We start from the raw sequence: 21,578 nt of genomic DNA, 5'->3' as shown, positions 1-21,578 counted from the left end.
GCCAGGCGTCTTGAAGAGAACCACTCTACACTTTCGTTGCCATCTAAGTGACATAACAGGGCTTACCATCGAGAAGGTGTGCATGAGTGGATTTTAGGGAGGCAGGCCAACCAGACTTCTCCTAAATCTTCTGTAATAGAGAGAGATATTGGATCCATCAGTGTTTTAGGCTGAGTGTCTGATAACACACAGGATACCTGTTCCCCTCTAAGCCCCAATATTCTAAATATTCTACTATATTTACTGGTTTTGCCTTACACTAAGTTCAGCATCTATATCACGGTACTTTTACAGTCAATTCTCTATGCTTTCCTGGAAAGCCAGTTACATGCGTTTAATTCATCTAATCCAATCATAATTCTACTTTTTATTCTTTCCAACACATGAGGTCACTTCCTCTCCACATATACATGCTATCTCAAGAGCTAACAAATTTCTCTTTCTTATTCTCCTATGCAGCATGTTGGCTTACGCCATGTGGCACACATTCCAGCATCAGCATGGCATGGTACTAAGTGCCACTTTGGCCCACTGATTTATTTTAACTTCATTTCATTCTTTCTTCAAAACTTTATCATTTTCATTTCATTTCTTTCTTCCTTGCTTTGTAAAATATTTCCTTATATTTTACCCTGGCCATTACTTTTTATCTCTGCCTCTGTAGAGTCAGCCATGAGATATATGTCAGATATTATATGCTTTCCTCACTTTTGTTAATTCCTTGAAATTCTAAAATTTACTATGTTCTGAGTATATCTCGTGTTCGAACAGAGGCCTTACTTATTTGTTGCATTTTCCTTAGTTTTTGCGGCTGACTCCTGAACAAAACACCAAAATCATCGAAATTACAACACTATGTACTTAAATTTCACTTACCTTATTTCATAATATTTTCTTTACAGGTACTGATGTGCATTTTTACTATGGGTTCAACAGATGGTTTCTCAGACTATACTTTACCCCATACTCAGAGTATATATCTTTCTTGCATCACTACTAATATTGAATTTTATTTACAAATACTATATTATAATTGCATCTGTCAATAAAAAATAAACTTGCCAGTAGGTCCAGGGTCACCACGTTGGCCAGGAAGACCAGGTATTCCATCTTTTCCACCTCTACCATCTACTCCAGGAGGCCCAATTACAGATAATCCAGGAAGTCCCTTTTCCCCAGGTGTACCTTGCAAACCAGAAAGTCCAGTTTTACCCCTTGATCCAGGAAGGCCAGGAAAACCTTTAAACAAATAAAAGAATAGGAGAATAATATGACTTCTACATATATATAAACTATCAATATCATATTATCTTATAATAAAATCTTAAAATAAAAAATCACACACAAGTGCATTCTAAAATAAGAGAAAATCACTGAAAAGAAAAAAAATAAATAAAATATACCTGACCCAAAATAAACTCAAACTTCAAAATTTTGCATAATGTTAAACATAACTAGTTTATTTATTATTATTTTTTTTGTTCTAATGGTATTCCCCTCTCCCATGATGGGTATTGCTACCAAGTGTATGTGGTTACTATTATTATTATTAATAATAATAATAATAATAGTATTATTATTACTGTTGGTCAAGGAACTCCCTTATTATCAGGATTGCAGCTTTCTGGAGTTCCCTGTGTTTACTGTCAGGCCTATAGTTGCTAGGCTCTTAATGAAGGCCCATTGACACCAAATCAGTGATAGAGATTGTTGTTTACTTTTTCCATATGCCACATCTCTTAGGCCTAGATAACTCCCAATCTTTTCCTCCCAAGTTTTCTGAAGGGTGCTGTTGTGAGGCACCACTATATCAATCAGGCACTTAGCCATTACCTTCTTGTCAATGATGGTTATATCTGATCTGATATGTAGTAGTAGTGGCATGTGATGCAAGAAAGCAAGTGTATGAGCCTATGCAGCATCAGCCAAAAAAAAAAAAAAAATCACACCATTCCCTCCAAATGCCTGTCCAGTTCCTCCTTAAATTTAATCAACCTATCAACTTCCACAACGACAGATGGAAGTTTGTTCCAGCAATTAACCACCCGCTGACTAAAGGCAAATTTCCGCACATCTATTCTACATCTGTCCTTTCTTAATTTGAATTTATGGCCCCTTAGGTTCGTAATCTGAACAAGTGGAAGGATCCCATCAGAATTCAGAGTGCTCAACCCATTCAAGGCCTTATACACCTCAATCAGATCACCGCGCAGGTGCCTAGTCTCCAGCCACTGCAATTTGCAGAACTTAAGCCTTTCTTGGTAAAAGGATCAATTCATTCCCCTCACCAATCTTGTTGCCCTTCTCTGTACACTCTCAAGTAAATCTACATCCTTCCTAAAATGAGGCCTCCAGACCTGTACGCATACTCAAGGTGTGTTGCCTGACCATTGCCTTATACAAAGGGACAATCACCTCCTTTTCCCTGCTAGCAAAATTCCTATATATCCTTGACAAAACCCCATGACCTGCCCTGGCAGCCTGTCTGCATTATTCAGAAAACTTCATATCTGACTGCACAATTACTCCCAAGTCTTTTTTTCATTTTCTAACACCTTAAGTGTCATACCACACAGTTGGTACATTTCTCTGGGGTTACTTCTACCCACATGCAGTACCTTGCATTTGTCAAGGTTAAACTTCAGTCGCCACTTCTCAGCCCATTTGCCCAAATTTTCTAGATCCTTTTGCAGTAGCACACTGCCATTAACAACCCTGCCAACCTTTGTATCATCTATAAAGTTCGACACCAAGCCTGATATACCTTCATCAATATCATTGATAAATATACAAAACAAAAGTGGACCCAACATCGAACCCTGTAGGACTCCACTAATAACATTAGTCCACGAAGAGCAGCACCCATCGATTACCACCCTCTGTCTTCTCCCACTCAACCACCCTCTTATCCATTGTAGCAACTTACCCTTAATACCATTCTGTTCCAATTTGTGATTAACATGTGCGACAGTGTCAACAGCTTTCCCGAAATCCAAGTATATGATATCAAAATTATTTTTTGTATTCAGTTCCTTTGTAATCACATCATAATACCCTATCAAATTTTTCAGACAAGACTTTCCCTTAACAAACCCATTGTGTGTCTGAATTATTGCTGCAGATGATGATCTGCAGCAATAATTCAGACACACAATGATGACACTCTAGATGATCAGACACTCTAGATGATCCTGCAATGCATCTTTAACCAGTGACTCCATTATTTTACCCAGAACAGAAGTTAAACTAACTGGTCTGTAATTACTCGTGTTACCCTTCGATCCCCCTTTGTGAAATGGATACATTTGCACATCTCCAGTCTGTGGGGACCTCCTCTGAGTCCAAAGATGCTCTCATAATTATGACTAAGGGTTTGTTTACTTCCTTTGCCGCCTCCTTTAATATAACTGGATAGATCCCACCCACCCCAGGTGCCTTTCTTATGTTTAACTTCAACAATTTCTCCTCCACTTTGCTCTCAGTATTACAAAATCATTAAGCACACTGCTACAATTTGATAACCTTCTTCCATTTTCAAACTGTAATGATTCCTCACGTGTGAATGTCGATGCAAAATACTCATTCTGTTTGTTTGCTATCTGAGCAGGATCATCAACAGTCGAACCACTGATATCAATTGGACCAATCAGATTCATCCCCTTCCTTTTAGAGTTTATATAAGTAAAGAAATCCTTGCTGTTTTTCTTAGCATCCTTTGCCAAAGATTTCTCGTAATCTGCCTTCACCTGCCTAACCTCCTTTGTGACTTGATTAGAGACTAGCTTTTATCTGCCATAGGCTTTATTGTCGCCTGATAATTTATATGCATCTCATGCATTTTTCTTCTCTGCCACGAATCTCATTAGTTCATTCGAAAACCATGTAGTCCTAAACCTTGAACAATATTTCTTAATAGGTATGAAACTTTTAGTAGCTCCCACGATTAATTCTTTGAAGGCTTCCCACTTAGAATTTGCTGTTGGTAACATCATCAGTTGATCCCACTGTAGAGAATTTAAAAACTCTCTGAGACCACTGTACTCACCTTTATGGAAGCAAAAACCCTTTCCTTTTCCCATGATGGTAATTATATCTATAAGTAAATCCCACATCAGTACACTGTGATCACTACCACCTAGTGGTTCCTTTATCTGCAAATTCTGAATACACAAATGTGGTACCGTCCTGTCTATTTTTGTCGCATGGTCCAAGTATACTTTGTGATTAGGAATCACTAGTACAGTCTGGGATTTGTACTTGTAATACAGCACACTGTTCTTGATAAAGTGGTATTTTTCCACTTGCTTTAGATGTATTTTCATGTCAAACTGGTCATGTCTATGAATGTACTGCATCTGCGTGACCACCATACATCCAGCAATGATGTGATCATTTGTTTCTGGGGCAAAGTGGTATCACTGACATGTGTCATCTGTCATTTCAGAATCCTTGGTAATGTATTCCTGTAGTTCCTGGTTTTGCTTTATGGTAAGCATGAATCCTTCAGTCTCAATAGAAGAAATATTATATGTTGGAAGCCATCTTATCTATGAAGCTGTCTTGATGGAGGTTACTATAGTGTTTGGCATGGGGTGGAGATCTTGATGGAGGTTACTATAGTGTTTGGCATGAGGTGCCTCGTTCATCCATATTTCGGTCATTGTTTCTTCTATTTGCTCAATATACTCCCACCACTGTTAAAATCTGAGTTCCATTGCCACCTCAGCTAAAGATAAAGCCAACATGCCAGCATCCTACTTTTCTTCTAATTCTTGTATGCAATCTTGGGGAACCACTTCCTACCATTCCCAATGCACTCCACTCAACGGAAACCGCGGGGGGGGGGGGGAATTGGCATAATAGCAGCTTCAAAATGAACATGATATAAAAAAGTAATAATAATAATCAAACAGATATGAGTAGTGTATAAGCTGTGAACATATTTCTAAATCATCATGTGATAATTTATCACATTCGGCAGCCTTTTGAATTTTAGTTTCCACATCAGCCACTAGCACTACTAAAAACAGCCGTATTGTTTCAATGTTTATATAGGTAGTAGACAAGTCATGATCAACAATTACTGCAACTAGCACTATTTACAATATTGTGTTACACAATACATAATTTGCATTGTATAAAATAAAACCAATACTCTATTTATTAAACTCTTAAAATATATTATAAAGAATGTAAGTACCTGCATATATTATGTCAGGGGTGGTGAACCTTTTTAAAGGTGTGTGCCAAAATTGGCTAAGTCTTTTACAAAAACCATCCTCGCGTGCCACTCGGAATTTTGCAAAGCACCTTATCGTTATTTTTCTCGTACACATTTTGCTTGACAAAAGCATGGTCTGTGCAGATAGCACAGTGGTATCGTCACTATTCTCACTATTCCCCCCCCCACTGGGTGGAAAAGGCCCGGGTTCGAATCTCGTCGATGATACGAGGAACTTTAATGGGCTTTTTCACTCTGTGGCCTAGTTAGTCAGTCTCAGGTGTAGATAACAAGGTTTTCCCCACAGAAACTGTGGTTTTCTCATCCAGAAAAAAACAGGCAAATTAACCAGAGAACACACAAAATTTACAGACACAAATATGGGTATATGTAAGAAATTATCAGGTGACCCCAATATAATAATTTCGATAATTTGACAAAATCGTAACCAAAAAAAAATGAAATTAAATACATTATTTCAAATATGCTTTAATAAAGGTAATAAAAATAAAATCCTTCGTAACAAAAAATGTAACTTTTAGCATACAGAACAAATTTAATATAAAATGATAAACCTCTCTTTTATTCTAAATAAAAAAAAATCACTGAAACTTTTCTGTTGTTGCACCATTGATGACAGATACTTTACATCAGGCTTATTCTTTGTAACTTTTAGAATATTTCATGCAGCACTAGTTTCATCCGTAAGACTAATCCTATGACTAGACTTAATAAAGTTCATTACTGAGAACAATGACTCACAAGAATATTTTGACGACAAAATTGTTAGTAATGCTGTCGACAGATTTTTTAAACAGACAAAAGTTTCAGGAATTAATTCCAAACTTTTAATACCTCATTTTCTGCAGTTTTCTTTGCTAATCCTGTCACTAATTGTTCCCTTTCAATATTTTCTAAACCAGCTCTCAAGCAGATAAATTTTTGCCTCCAAATTGAGCTGCTCTGAAAATCGGTCAATTGCATCTCAAAATTAACCAGGTTAATCCAATGAAACACTTTCAATTTCAGTTTGGCTAGTTTTACACTGTCTGCAAACTTAATGAATTTTGCAGTTTATTCCAATTCTCTGAACTTGACAAATCTTGAAGAAAACTGTTCAATAGTTTACTCAATGTTGTTCAGACATAAGTTGAAGGCGCTGACAGTCTGTTTTCTCATCAGCTTCAAGATCAATGATGTACCTTTTTAGGTTTGGGAAATATTTAAAATTGCCGCTGTTGACATCGCATTTAAAAACTCCAGCTTAATTTCAAATGCCTTTACGTTATTGAACATAACATCAAGGGTCATACCAGAGCCCTGTAATTTGATGTTCAAGTCATTTAAATGTGAGCCAAAATCTGTGAGGGCCATCAGTTTACAAATCCACACAATGTCAAACATATCTTTACAAAATAAATTTTGATCTGCCAAAAACATATTGATTTTGTCCACACATACAACAAATCGGTTAAGAACAGACCCTCGACTCATAACGAACATTGTTGTACATAAGTAGTCCTTTGTATAACGAATGCACCTTATTAAATAAATTCTGAAATTGTCTTTTTTCAAAGTATGCGAATAAATTAAATTAACAATCTTGGTTACAGTTTGCATCACACCTTCAAGTTCCTTTAGACCAGCTTTTGTGCACAAAGCCTCCTTGTGTAAGATGCAATGAAAGCCTAGCAGTGGGACCAACATGTTTTGCAAAAAAAGATTTACAAAACCTGCTTTTGTACCAATCATACTGGGTGCACCATCGTTTGTGATGGAAACTACTTTTGAAACCTCAACATGTCAATTGGACTGTTCATTTATAACTCCATATATAGTTCAGCCCTGTGCTATGTACAGGTAATGTTACTATATTAATCAATTCTTCGCATACTTCGTCACCCCTACAAAATTGAAGAATAATGGCTAGACTGGCTTATGCTGCAACATCAGTGCTCTGATCAAGACAAATAGAAAAGAATTTGCATGAAGCCAAATCTTTTATTGACTATTCTGCTGTATTCTTTTCCAACTTAATTATTCTATTTTTAACTGTGTTTCTACTCACAGGCGAATCTTCAATGCATTGAATACTTTTTTCTTTTCTGAAAAAAGGAAAGGAAAGGAGCAGATTCTAACCATTCTTCTTTAGTATACTCATACTCCCCATCACTGAGTGGTTTTCCGTGTTGACAATAACCTTTTAAATCTCAAAACTAGCAGCAACTAAGTTGGAACTACCTGAAACAAATTTCATCAAATATCTGACTGGATTTTTCTCTTTTTCATTTCTCGAGAAATGTATTGTTTTTGTTCTTGCTCATTTTTATTTCTAGGCTGTTTGTGAACAGTTTCATAATGTCGCTTTACAGAGGAAGTCCTACACACAACTGTTTCAGAACACAAAATGCATAATATTCAGGCGCCTGTGTAGCCAGGTGGGCAGGAGGAGCAGTGCGTAGCACACGCTTCTTGATTAGACTGGGGTTCGAGCCTGTGACCACCAAATACGGAGGATGCGGAAAGGTCAGGGAATGACCACCGCATATCCCCGGAGCAATATGGCCTTAGTTGATAATGCTCCTAAAAAAACCAAATAACAACAACATAATATTTTATAATCCGTCTTAATCATACCAATCTATCACTTCGAGATTCTTGAAATTCTCTGCTATTCCTTTCTTCAATTTAATGTTTTTGTTTCTTTGCTGGTTGCGCTGACATTCTGAACAAAGTGTAAAAGGCAAATAGCAATTAAAATATTTATGAAAATTTATGGGAATTAATGAAGAATAATCTCCAATCCTTTGATCCATACTCTGGATCACAGTGTTGGTATGCAGGCTGGTTCAGGTTCTTATCGATACCTATCATCAGATCATGCTTATGGTACTAAGTTTTATTCTGGATCCAGGATTTTTGTGTAGTGGAAGCCTGGGATAATCTTTGCACCCATACTCTACACATCAGGGTTGGAGTGCAGGCTAGTTCAGAAACAAATCACTGCATGAATACAGCTATTTACTGAATGGTGTAACGTCACTACAAGCCTGGCAGAGAGAACGGGCATGTGCACAGGTCACAACTCAAGATGGATTCCTGGAATGATGTTGTTCAAGGTTTCAAATTTTTTTGGGACGCGTTGAATTCTCTGTGGCCAAAACATTTTTATGTGTATCCCTCCGGGCACATGTGCCATAGGTTCGCCACCCCTGTATTATTTATTTGAATATTTCAAATGCTTTGATTTATTTTTTAAAATTTTCATTACATTAATTTATATTATTTTTATCTCCATAGAAAATGAAGCAATCACTGAATTCAGGTGCACAGAAACAAAAACGTCAGAGGAAAAGGAAAAATTTGCAGAGGAGCAAAAAAATTCAATAACTGCATTTTTAAAACCTTTCAAACTGTGTAACAAATATAGGTATCTGATTACTAAGAAAAACCAAAGAACAGGAAGAAAGTATAGAAAGAACTGGAATTAAAGATTTCATTTCAGAAGACATAACAATGAGAATGAAGCAAATAAAAGTTTAATAAATTATCCAAATGATCATGCATTATGGACAAAACCTTTAAGTAATAATGCCAGTAAGTATTGTTTAATAAATCCACCAAATCTCCTAAAAATGTAGGAGACATTACTAAATTGAAAATTGAATAGACAGAAAGTAAATTACAAGATTCGAATTTTTACTGCCAGAAAACAAATGGCAAGAAAGAAAAAAGGAAACGATTCATATTTTCTGAAAGGGGTAAGTGTGTCTACTGTTACATTTGCAAATTATTTATTCTACATTGCCAACAAAACTTTCTGCTGGGTGTAATTATTTGAAAAATAAATAATAGTTTTCCAAAAGAAAAATTCAATAGCTGGTTCCATTGACACAGGGCTAGCCAAGCAAACAGAAACTGTTTATTGGCAACCAAGTTTTGAAGAGAATTGCTGCAACTCTTAAGCTATTATCATCATTAATATTCTTTTAGAGGCCAGAGAGAACACTATTTCTAATAAAGAGAGAAATTTTTGAATTAAATAGCATATCAGACAGAATTCATTACTTTCCTAAAAACACATTTAAAAAGATCTGCTAATCCCAGTGTCAAGGAAAATTTGCTACTTAACATACAATTTGTGATGAATTGATAGAATGGCAAATGAAATTAAAGATAAAATCATTTGTGTGATCAAAGAAGCCATATACTTTTCTATAATTGTGGATTCAACTCCTGACATTACTCATGTTGATCAACTAACATTTGTTTTGAAATACATAAATGAAGAAGGTAATGGTTGTGAAATATTTATGGATTTTCTTCCAACGAACAAACATAAATCAAGAAGGTAATGGTTGTGAAAGATTTATGGATTTTCTTCCAATGAACAAACATAATTCTGAACATTTAAAGATATCGTTTTGAATACCATGCACAAGTTTTCCATTGATATTAAATATTGTAGGGGCCAGCCATATGATAATGCTGCGCCATATGATAATGCTGCTACCATGGCTGGCAAATATTCTAGGTTACAGACTAAAATAAGTGCACTAAAATAAATGCATAAATTGCAGTTGGACACAACTGCAATTTATGCACCATGTGCAAGCCACTTGATAAATTTAGTGGGAAAATTCTGCTGTTGAATCTTGCACTGGTGCTTTACATTATTTTGATTTTGTGCAAAACTTATATGGATTTTTTTTTTTTTTTTCAAATTCCAAAAGGAAGTTTTCATCAACTGTTTTAAAAAGCAAATCTTCTCATTATACAAAAAGTGATACTAGGTGAATGGCCTGATCTGATGCAGTTTTAGCTTTAAGAGAAAACTATGGATGTATTAAAGAAGCTTTGAAAGAAATAACTAAAAACCATGAGATGAGAAACCTATAGGCAAAATAGAAGCACAAAAATTATTAAAATAATTTTAAAAATTATGAGATTGTTTTTCTCACAAGGCCTCTCCAGCAACTTTCCAGTTCCTTCTGTTTTGAGCACTGGCCATCCATTTACTACTCAAAAACTCATGAATTTCATCTATCCATCTCCGCCTTTGTCTTCCAGGTTTTCTTCTAGCTCCTCTTGAGTACCATTCTGTTATTTTCTTAGTCCATCTGTCATCATGTCTTCGAGCTATGTGTCCTGCCCAAGATCATTTTAGTTCTTTAGTTTTGATAAGAATGTCCTTTACTTGAGTTTGCTGCCTCATCCATGTGTTTCTCTTCTTATTTAACAGTCTGATTCCCAATATAATTCGTTCCATTCTTCGCTGTGTAGTTCTCAGCTTCTCTTCCATTCTTTTGGTGAGTGCCCAAGTTTCACTTCCATAAGTCATGGTGGGGAGTATACATTGGTTCATTATTTTACGTTTCAGACAAACTGGGATATTGCTCTTCAGTATGTGACTATATTTCCTGAATGCTATCCATCCAAAATTTATTCTTCTCTTGACTTCCAGCCATTTATCATTATTACAGCTAATAACTTGTCCCAGATAAGTATATGACTCCACCTTTTCAATTACTGCTCCTTCAATCATTATTTCCCTTTCTGTGGCATACTTGTTGATCATTACTTTTGTTTTAGCCATATTCATCTTTAGTGCAAAATCCTTACTAACTGTGCATAACTGATTAAGATTTTCCTCTAATTCTTTGGGATCTTGGCTTATAACCACAATGTCATCTGCAAATCGTAAATGGTTTAGGTACTCTCCGTTCACATTGACTCCTTTCTGCGACCAGTCTAAAATCTTCTGAAAGCTTCCTCAAGGGCAGCAGTAAACAGCTTCGGAGATATTGTGTCTCCTTGTCGAACTCCTTTCTCAATTTTAAATGTGCTACTGTCTTTGTCTAGTCTAATAAAGGAGGTAGCACTCTCATATATTTTCTTCAAAATCATAATATATGGTGTATCTATGCCTTGTCTTTCCAGTGCCCGAAACATTGCCTGTATGGAATCAAATGCCTTTTCGTAATCCACAAATGCCAGGCATAATGGTGTTTTATATTCATTTGCTTTCTCCATTAGCTGTGATATTACGTGAAGGTGATCCATAGTTGAGAATCCTGTCCTAAAGCCAGCTTGCTCTTTTGGTTGATTCTCATCAAGTATTCTTTCTAATCTGATAGTAATGACCCTTGTGAACAACTTGTAGATATGGGATAACAAGCTAATTGGTCTATAATTTCCAATTTCTGATTTATCTCCTTTCTTATGCAGCAAAACTATAATTGCATTATTCCACTGCTTAGGCGTCACACCTTTTCTAATCCACTTTGTGAAGAGCCTTGCCAGTTTTTGTGTTATGTCTCTTCCTCCCAATTTTAACAACTCTACAGTAACTTCATCTTCCCCCAGGGCTTTCCGATTCTTCATTTTCTTCAATGCATGTTCTACCTCATCAGGAAGAAGATCTTTAGAATAAACTCTTGTAACGAATTAATAGTACCAATAAATCTCTTAAAGATCTAGAAAACAATTTATGAAAGCAATAGAACTGCTAAAATCTTTATTAGAATTTATTTTACACTGGTTTGCAAAAACTTAAGGACCACTATTTCTAAAGGTTACAACCACAAAATCAAATGACACAGCCTGTGGCAATTTAAATAACTGTGGCCATTCAGTATAAACCTGGTGCACATGCAAAAATTTGAATTGTGATGAGAGGGCTCACATAAACAGATTAAAGCAGCAGTTTAGCAATTATGCGCAAAAATGGCCAGTAGACAACATCTGGATGACTTTACCCGGGGTCAAATAATTGGGAAGGTCGAGGAAGGTCAAAGTGCGAGGAGCATGGCTGCAGAGTTCGGTATCACCCATAGCATCGTCTCACGTGTGTGGTCGGCCTTCAGAACGACAGGCACAGCTGTTCAAAGGACCAGTGGTGGTCATCCATGAAAAACAATGCCCACTGATGACTGCTATATACTCCTACGAGCCAAGAGGGACCAAATCCTCTTGGCAGTGGGATCCATTGCAAGCGCAGGATGCAGGATATCGCAATTTACTGTGGCCAGGTGACTCCACAAGGTGGACTGTTTGCCTGAAGGCCAGTATGCTGTGTCCCTTTAACACCAGGCCATTGGAGACACCGTTTACAGTGGTGCATCGAACACAAGGACTGCACAGCAGCGCAATGGGGTAAGGTACTCTTTATGGATGAGAGTAGATTCAGTCTCAGCAGTGATTCTGGAAGTCAGCTAATCTGGCGAGAGGTTGGCACATGGTATCACCCCGCAAACATCACTGAAAGGGATCGATATGCCGGTCGAGGTGTTTTCTCATTTGGGGAGGCGTTATCTTGGATGGACATACACAACTCAAGATATTGGAAGCCGGTACTATAACCGGTGCACACTACTATACTGAGGTAATCCTTCTCTGTGTACCTCTGTTCCGAGGTGACATTGGCCCCGAGTTCGTGTTTATGGATCATAACGCCACACACCATCGCACTGCAGCTGTTGATATGCTTTGGGAAAGTGAGGACATTGTTCGTATGGATTGGTCTGCCCATTTCCCCCGATCTAAATCCCATCGAACACATAGGGGATGCTCTGGGGAGACGCCTAGTGGCACGTCGACACCCACCAGAAAATGTTTACCAGTTGAAAATGGCGCTGACAGATGAATGGACGATGTTACCACAAGAGCTTATCAACAACGTTGTTCTAAGTATGGACAGGTGGTGCAAAGCTTGCATCGACATTAGGGGTGGCCATATCTCCTACTGAGGACTACCTCTTCCCTTTGTTCAATCTTTGGCAGTGATGAATCTGTATCATGGCAGCCAGTGACATGCTGCCATTTTTGAATCAAGTCCCTCTGTACCGTTTTGTTTCCATTGTGTTGGTGTTGTTTCCTTCATCATTTCTTTACGCACTAGGTTCCTTTGGTATGCTTTTCCATATCCAGAGCACTCCTATGAGAAGCTACAGATGAAAACCTGACTGATCCTTAAGTTATGCACACCAGTGTACAGCTTCAAAATGATTTTCAAAGTGTTGAGTGAGAAACAGCCAATTTAATAACTGATAAAATTATCTGAAGTTTAAAGATTTACAAACCAGGGCAAAATAAAGGAAACTACAATAGGATGATTTACAAAATGGGGAAAAATAAAGGAAACTACAAAAGAAAGCTTTCATAACTAACATACACAACTTTATTTGCGAGTCAGATAAAAGATGAAGTTTACAGTAATGTTATTAATGATTTTCAAATTTTTAAAATCATGCATGACAGAGGATGAACTTAATATGTGCAATGATAGATTAAAAAGCAAGTATAAGAGTCCCATTGACACAAGCAAAAAAAAAAAAAAAACAACTTTAAAAATGGGGTAATTCTCCTAAAATTCATTAAAGAAGAGAATACTGTTGATCCAATTAAAATGAACAAGACTGCAATAGTTGAGCTTCGATCAACATTTCCTAATGTTTAAACATCATTAAAAATATTAACATTCCCTCGAAATTCAAGCAGAGAATGATCATTTTCAGTTCTTTATTGAGTTAAAAATTATTTATGCAATAACTTTACTCAAGACCATCTGAGCAGTTTACCTATTTATTGAAAATAAGTTTGTACAGAACTTGGATATGGAAAAGTTATTGATAAATAAATAAAAATGATTGATAAATAAAACCAAGATAAACAATTACTAAGCAAAATATTAGATAATTAATAATTTTATTCAATTATTGTTATAATTTACTATAAGTACACGTGCCTCGAGTGACCAGGGTTCAAGCCCGTGACTACTGAATACGGTACTGTATCTTGTATTCTGTCTATCTTGTGAACTCCTCTGACCGTTTGGTCGTCCCAGAGTATAAACAGAAAATTTATTTATTTATTTACTCATTTACTTTAGTGGATGTTACCACCAATCACTTATTATAATTGAATTTATGCTATTAAATATTATATTAAAAAGAGGTTAAATCTATAATTTACAAAATGCAATTTTTTAATATAATACCTAAAAAAATAAAATTTGAAATTAAAATAATAAAACATACCCCTATATAATATAAGCTAAAATAGTTTGGGGCCTCAAAAATACTTTGCACCTGTGGTCTCAAACTGTCTTAATCCACCACTGACTATAGGTTTGCCAGTCATACCACACTGCAGTCCACCTTCCAGTTTGAAATACCTTGTCCTACAACAACAAACAGTTTCAACTTCTCGAATATTTACTACCAGTTCTGTAAATACTGATCTCCAGATAATTCTCCAATGGGGCAAAGAGAACTTAGTCAATTTTAATCCATCTAAAACTCAGTTATGTCTTACATCTTGCAATAACGATTCTTCTACTACTATATGCCTATCTTTGACGACACTCAGATTTCTTCAAAAGATCACATCTCTAATAGGGATTACCCTGACTTCAAACCTCTCTTGGCAAAACAAATATTGCTGCTTGTGCATCTAAAAAACGGTTTTCTCTTTTGCTCTCAACATTACTAATCTTCTTAGCAGTTGCACACACTATACAAATCTCAAATCCACCCTGCTATGGAATACTGTTCCCACATCTGGGGTAGTGTCCCTATAATCTCTCTCCTGCTTCCAAACTCTATTCAAAAGAGAGCAGCTTAGAAAAGACCCAGAATCTTTCATCCAAACTTGTCCCAATCTGTTATGCTCCATCCATGAGTCCATATAAACCCCTTCATTAAGTAGAATTCAAGAGCTTACATTAGTAGAGGCATATGATGCAAGAAAGCAAGCTTATGCGGCATAAGCCAAAAAAAAAAAAAACGCTCACATTTCACCCCTCCATTCGTTCCAAATACCTGACCAGCTCAAGCTCAGCCTTAAATTTATTTAGGCTATCAACTTCCACAACAAAAGATGGAAGTCTGTTCCACCAATCAACTACCCACTGGTTAAAGGCAAACTTCCACACATCTATCCTACAACTGTCTTTCCTCGATTTGAATTTATACCCTCTCAGGTGATTATTCTGAGCAAGAGGAAGAATCCCATCAGCACTGAACATGCTCAAACCATTCAAGGCTTTATACACCTCAATCAGATCACCTCGCAAGTGCCTAATCTCCAGACACTGTAATCTACAAAACTTAAGCCTTTCTTCATAAGAGCAACCCGTTGTTGCACTCACTAATCTTGTTGCCCTTCTCTGTACTCGTTCCAACGGCTCTACATCCTTCTTAAAATGAGACCTAAGTACTGTATACAGGCCTCCAGACCTGTATACAGTACTCAAGGTGTGGCCTGACCATTGACTTATACAAGAGGATAATCACCTCCTTATCCCTGCTAGAAAAATTTCTGTATATCATTGACAAGACACCATGACCTACTCAGAAAACTTCATGTTGGTTATGTCACACCCACACCTATCAATTCTCATGGTGCAGTCCGAAATACAATTTATGAGACCAGGCAACACATGTCTAGTCATTCCACGTTCAATGCTCATCTAAAATGGCCACTTAAACAGCTTGTGATGGGCAATCAGGTTTATTTATGGGCTGTCAACTGCACCAGCACAACTAAGCATCTGACACATGATTCAAGTTGAAAAGGGGCCATTCTGTTTCCACGTTGCACTGGTTAATCAGATGCTCCTCTCATCCTTTAGTCGATAATGTGTGGTTGTCCTGCACTGGACCTCTAGCTGGCAGTTCTCCCTTGGTTGGTTCAATCTTGATGCACAAGGCTAAGCTGTATGGAAACAGGAGGAGAACACAATCATTAGATATATTCTGTCAATGTAGTAGTGCCAGGAATTGTATTATATTGTAGTAGTATACTAAGCCATGCCAATTACATTAACAACAGATAATAGGCATAAAACCTCATCTGGTGGTACATGATGCAAATTTATCTCGGTGTAGATAAGTGAATTCAACTTTTCTATGTTAGTAGTTTGGCTTTGCATTGTAAGTGCTCTTATCTGCTATAGTTTAATCATTTAATGCTAATGAGCCACAAATACAAAAATCTATTATATCAAGGTTGACTGGTTTATTGGTTTAATATCTAATGTGCAGTGATTCTATAGCCATTGTTCAATAGTGGACTTCCAACAAAATGGGTTTAATGATCTGATGTGGTAAGATAAGGTGGTTTCGCTTCTAGGTTTTAAGTTCCTTTTTTTATAGTGTTATTTCAGGCACACAAGCAGCACCCCCATAGCATCTATGCAGGTGCTGCTTGATGATCTGGCACTAACTTATTTTTCTCGAGATGAGTATTGAATTTGTACCTTTGGTGATAAGAGAAGCAAATTTAGGATTCTTTTTTAGCTTCCCTTCTTATTCATCACACTTTTGTTTTAAGTTAATTGTAATTAAAGAGGTTAAGAATAGTTGGATACTTCCAGAATAAATCCCATGCGATAATTTTCTTTTTTATCATTACAAGAATCTTTCCAACAGCAATTGGAAAACCTGTGATTCCCAGATTAGACTGAGGTATGGTAGCAGTTACAGCTGCCAGCATCTCCTCTATAATGTACATGGTGATATTATCAACTGATTAATGTTGGGTAGCTTGATTGTTTGGGCAACCTTTCACTGAGGGATAATGCACAATGAATATTCTAGCCTTTTCCAAGTTTTCCTTGGAAAATCTCCTTCCCCCCCCCCCATGTTTCAGTTGGCAATTTACAGAATATTGGGAATTGGCCCATATTAAGCAGGCTGTTTAATACTGACCACCCACTCAATGCTTGGAAATGGTGTAGGAGTACATATAGACAATTCAATTTGCTGAAGATGATCTTATGTTGTACAAGGAATAGGACCAGGATATGTCTGCCAGGGGAAAAAGTAGGGTGACATTGCAGAATGGTCTTGCCAGTTTCTGTGTCATGTCTCTTCCTCCTAAGATATTATCTTTTAAGGGCAAAAAAGGTGATAGTGTTGTTGGTACTAATAATATTAGAGTAAGAGGTACTTAACAAGTATAGAGCAATTTTAGCAAAAAGTCAAAGAGTTAGGATTAAATTTGAAAGTGTCTGCAATTCCAAATCAAATGTAAGAGATTAAAAAAAAAAAAAAAAAAAAACCCTCTCTACTATTTGCTATAACAGGCAAATTGCCCACCAGGCATCAGAAACAGATTTTTGCTGCACATACAACTAATGTTTGGTGTTCATTTAGACTCACAGTTGCAAATTAAGGCCATCTGCCCTCCAATAAAGAGCCAGTATGCTCTAAAATCAGTAACAAAATTTGATCATTTAATAAATAACAGACTTCGCCTCCTTTCATGTTATTCAATTAAAAATGGTATCAGTAATTTTGGGATGGCTTATGGAAAATAATGTAATTTCCCAAATCCTTCAGTGTACTGGAGGGCAGACTTTATTAATCTAATTATTTCAGTGTGCTTATCTGAATCTAATTTTGTGGTTTCATAAGTTTGTTCACACAATTTATATTCTTTATTTATCATTCACTCAATTTAAGTGGTTTTTATTTATGTACTTCAGGTTTTCTGTTGTTAATAAGAAGGGACTTGAAAGATATATCATTATTCGCAAAAATCTGAAAATATTTATTAAATCAATCTCTCTCTTGATCTCTCTCTCTCTCTCTCCCCCCCATCCCCCAGGACAATTTTGCTTCATGAAAACTAAAAATTCTCTACATACCATCTTGACCAGGTTCTCCCTTGAAACGAAGTCCTATAGGCCCAGGTAGTCCTGGTATACCAGGATGTCCAGATTCTCCAGGAAGTCCTCTGTAACCTACCGGACCTCTGCTACCAGGTTTACCTATATACACAGTTGAATAAAATTAAGCAGACATAATTAAACTGATAATATCACATTTAACAACTAATATGTGCATAAAATTTAATTAAAAATAAAAATATAAATGAAAGGTAAAGATATAGATAAAGAGATAGCATTATCCATATCATCTTTTCTAAAGAAGGATTTATCAGGTTTCTGCAATGCATGTACCACACAGAACAAACATTCATGTAGTAAATCAGACATTTCCACATTCCACCTAGTATTTCTGGCATGATACTGTCAATACCTATTTGAATTCAATCTTCTATATAAATTTCCCTAAAATGAAATGGAGAGGATTACAAACTACTGCAACATACCATTATAAATTTTCACAAATGATAGACCCACCTCCCCTAAAAAACTAATTGCTGTAGGAAAAATTCAAGGATATGCAATAACTTTGGGTGAGTCCATATCCACATTTCTGTGCTACTAGGGACTTCTGTAACCCAAGATTCAACAAAAAAGCCAACTCAAAACTGCAGATAAGCAAAAAGTGGTTCATAAACAAACCTACTAATTTCAGGAGATGAAATGCAAAAAGTTTTTACGTCTTAGGATTCTGTCTCTCTCAAGTAGAAGGAATTGGAATTTCAAAATGTTTGTTACATATTAATAATAATAAAAATCTCTAGTGTGGACAATACCTTTACATGGTAATGTGGACTGGTTTCCCCTGTTAGGCAAAAGTCAATGCTGATAGTAGCTATGCTACTGTCAGCATTGACTTGTGTGTGGGCATCAAAAGTGAATGTTTACCACATGAAACAACTTTACACACTGAACAGGAACAAAGAAAAATAAATGAATTGAAGTTCAAAGAAAAATAAATGAATCGAAGTTCAAAGAAAAATTAAGAAATTGAGGAAAAGGAACAAAAGGCATTCACAAGAAAAAAATGCAGCAAATCCAATAGGTGAACATCAAGTTAATAGTCAAAATATCACTGAAGAAAGCCTGTTTTGATGGAGGAGGAGGAAAACTTAACAAGAAAAATCTTTGCAGTAATAATGGCTAAAAACAGAAGATTGAAATGTCTACCAAACCTGAAACTTGCAGAAAAATTAATTAGAATATTTAAGAATTTTAGGAAACAGAGACTAAAATATCTAAAGAAACTTCAGAAGCAATATGTGTTTCATTAAATTGCCTCTACACAAGATATACACCTCAGCCTCAAACTTTAACTCTGAATCTGTCTTGCTAGAGCCATCCCAAATAGCACCGAAGAGCTTCACATGATGCAGTAATTGATGTTTAACAAATGCCCATTCTTTCATTTGGAACTGGAGCACAGTGGAAAACAGGTGCGAGTTAATAATTCTTCATTTTTCCAATTTTGTCATTTTAATACTTTTAGACCTCAAGCTACAAATTCCAAAAAAATTCCATCTGCCTGTTATCTCTTGAAATCAATTGGATGAGACTATCATTACTGTTCTGTTTTCAGATGCATTCAGTTTCTGAAAACTGTACTTTCAGGCAACAAATAGCCTGTCAGGGGAATAGATCAGAGGATCAGCTCAATCGATCAATGTTATTTTGAATGGCACAAAATCATCATTTAACCAAACCCATAAAACTCAGATGAGAAGAACTAACAGAAATTTGCTTTCTATTGACTAACTCCAAGACTGACAGTAGTTAAGACTGAAACCGAAATGAGTTTCACTTTTGAAAATATATGGAATAATTCTAAATTACACTAACAAATTATATGGATAGTTCTACATACCAAAACAAATAAAAAAAGTTCATATAATTTGTTCAATTCTGAAAGATTATATTATTTACAAAAAAGGGCATCAGGGTCATTACTATTTTAATTTTAAAGAATGGCTATGGAGTTTTGGATAGTTAAAAAAAAAATCACCGCAGAAGAAGGATGCACACACCCCTATTCAAATATTTATTCATTTTAGGTACATTAGCATTAGCATCAATAGAGGCATATGAAGCAAGAAAGCAAGCTTATGCAGCATCAGCCAAAAAAAAAAAAAAAAACACTTCCACTTCACCCCTCCATTTGTTCAAAATACCTGTCCAGCCGAGCCTTAAACTTATTTAGGCTATCAACTTCCACGACAAGGGTTGGAAGTCTGTTCCACCAACCAACCACTCGCTGGCGAAAGGCAAATTTCCGCACGTCTATCCTACATCTGTCTTTCCTCAATTTGAATTTATGCCTTCTCAGGTGATTATTCTGAGCGAGAGGAAGAATCCCATCAGCATTGAGCATGCTCAAACCATTCAAAGCTTTATACACCTCTATAAGATCATCTCGCCAGTGCCTAGTCTCCAGACACTGTAATTTGCAAAACTTAAGCCTTTCTTTGTAAGAGCAACCCTTTGTTCCATTCACTAATCTTGTTGCCCTTCTCTGTACTCGTTCAAGCAGCTCTACATCCTTCTTGAAATGAGGTCTCCAGACCTGTATACAGTACTCTAGGTGTGGCCTGACCATTGCCTTATACAATGGAATAATCACCTCCTTATCCCTGCTAGAAAAATTCTTATATATTCCTATATATCATTGACAATACACCATGAGCTACTCTTGCAGCCCATCTGCACTGCTCAGAAAACTTCATATCTACCTGCACAATTACCGCCAGGTCCCTTTCATTCTCTACCACTGTCAGTGTAGTACCACAGAGTTGATACATTGCTATGGGGTTGCTGTTTCCTATGAGTAGTACTTTACATTTGTCAATGTTAAACTTCATTTGCCACCTCTCAGCCCATCTGCTCAACCTTTCCAGATCCTGTTGCAGCAGCATAGTGTCAGTAGTGTCCTTGACAACCCTGCCTACCTTTGTATCGTCTGCAAACTTCGACATTAAGCTTGATATACCATCATCAATATCATTTATAAATACAGAAAACAATAAGGACCCAACACTGAACCCTGAGGGACTCCACTAATAACATTAGTCCACGACGAGCAGTGTTCATTAATTACCATTCTGTCTTCTGCCACTCAACCATCCCTTTATCCACAGCAACAATTTGCCTCCAATGTCACACTGCTCCAATTTGTGCAGCAATCTTCCATGTGCAACAGTTATAAAAGCCTTTCTAAGATCCAAGTATATAATATCAAAGTTATTCCCTGCATGGAGTTCCTTTGTGACTGCATCATAGTATCCAATCAAATTGGTCAGGCAAGACTTCCCCTTAACAAAACCATGCTGTGTCCGAGCTATAACTGAATTCTTGTCTAAATGATCCTGCAGTGCTTCTTTAACTAGTGCCTCCACTAATTTTCCTGGAACAAGTAATTATAGACCTGTGAGTTTAACTCACAGGTCTATAATTACTTGTGTCAGCCTTTGATCCTCCTTTGTGAAGTGGGGTCACATTAGCACATCTCCAGTCCTTGGGTAGCTCCCCTGAGTCCAAGAAAGCTCTCCTAATTATGGCAAAGAGTTTGCTTACTTCCTCTGCTGCCTCCTTTAATATAACTGGATAGATCCCATCCACCCCGGGTGCCTTTCTTGTGTTTATCTTCAACAAGTTCTCCTCCACTTTACTCTCAGTTATTACAAGATTCTC

General features: G+C 36.6%; 1 protein-coding gene across 1 annotated transcript in view; it reads right to left on the bottom strand.

The window, feature by feature from the left end:
- Positions 1-21,578, bottom strand: part of LOC150091155 (uncharacterized) — a 1,391,089-nt gene that overhangs the window by 745,432 nt on the left and 624,079 nt on the right. Inside the window, exons 16-17 of the mRNA XM_090374518.1 lie at positions 17,874-17,996; positions 1,063-1,239 (exon numbers count right to left, since the gene is read on the bottom strand). Coding sequence (XP_090230644.1) covers positions 1,063-1,239; positions 17,874-17,996 — 300 coding nt within the window. The remainder of the gene's footprint in view (positions 1-1,062; positions 1,240-17,873; positions 17,997-21,578) is intronic.

The sequence above is a fragment of the Mastigoproctus giganteus genome, chromosome 1 (genome assembly GCF_048544385.1).
Source record: "Mastigoproctus giganteus isolate SK-2022 chromosome 1, ASM4854438v1, whole genome shotgun sequence".
Classification (NCBI taxonomy): Eukaryota; Metazoa; Arthropoda; class Arachnida; order Uropygi; family Thelyphonidae; genus Mastigoproctus; species Mastigoproctus giganteus.
This window is presented reverse-complemented; position numbering and strand designations above follow the sequence as displayed.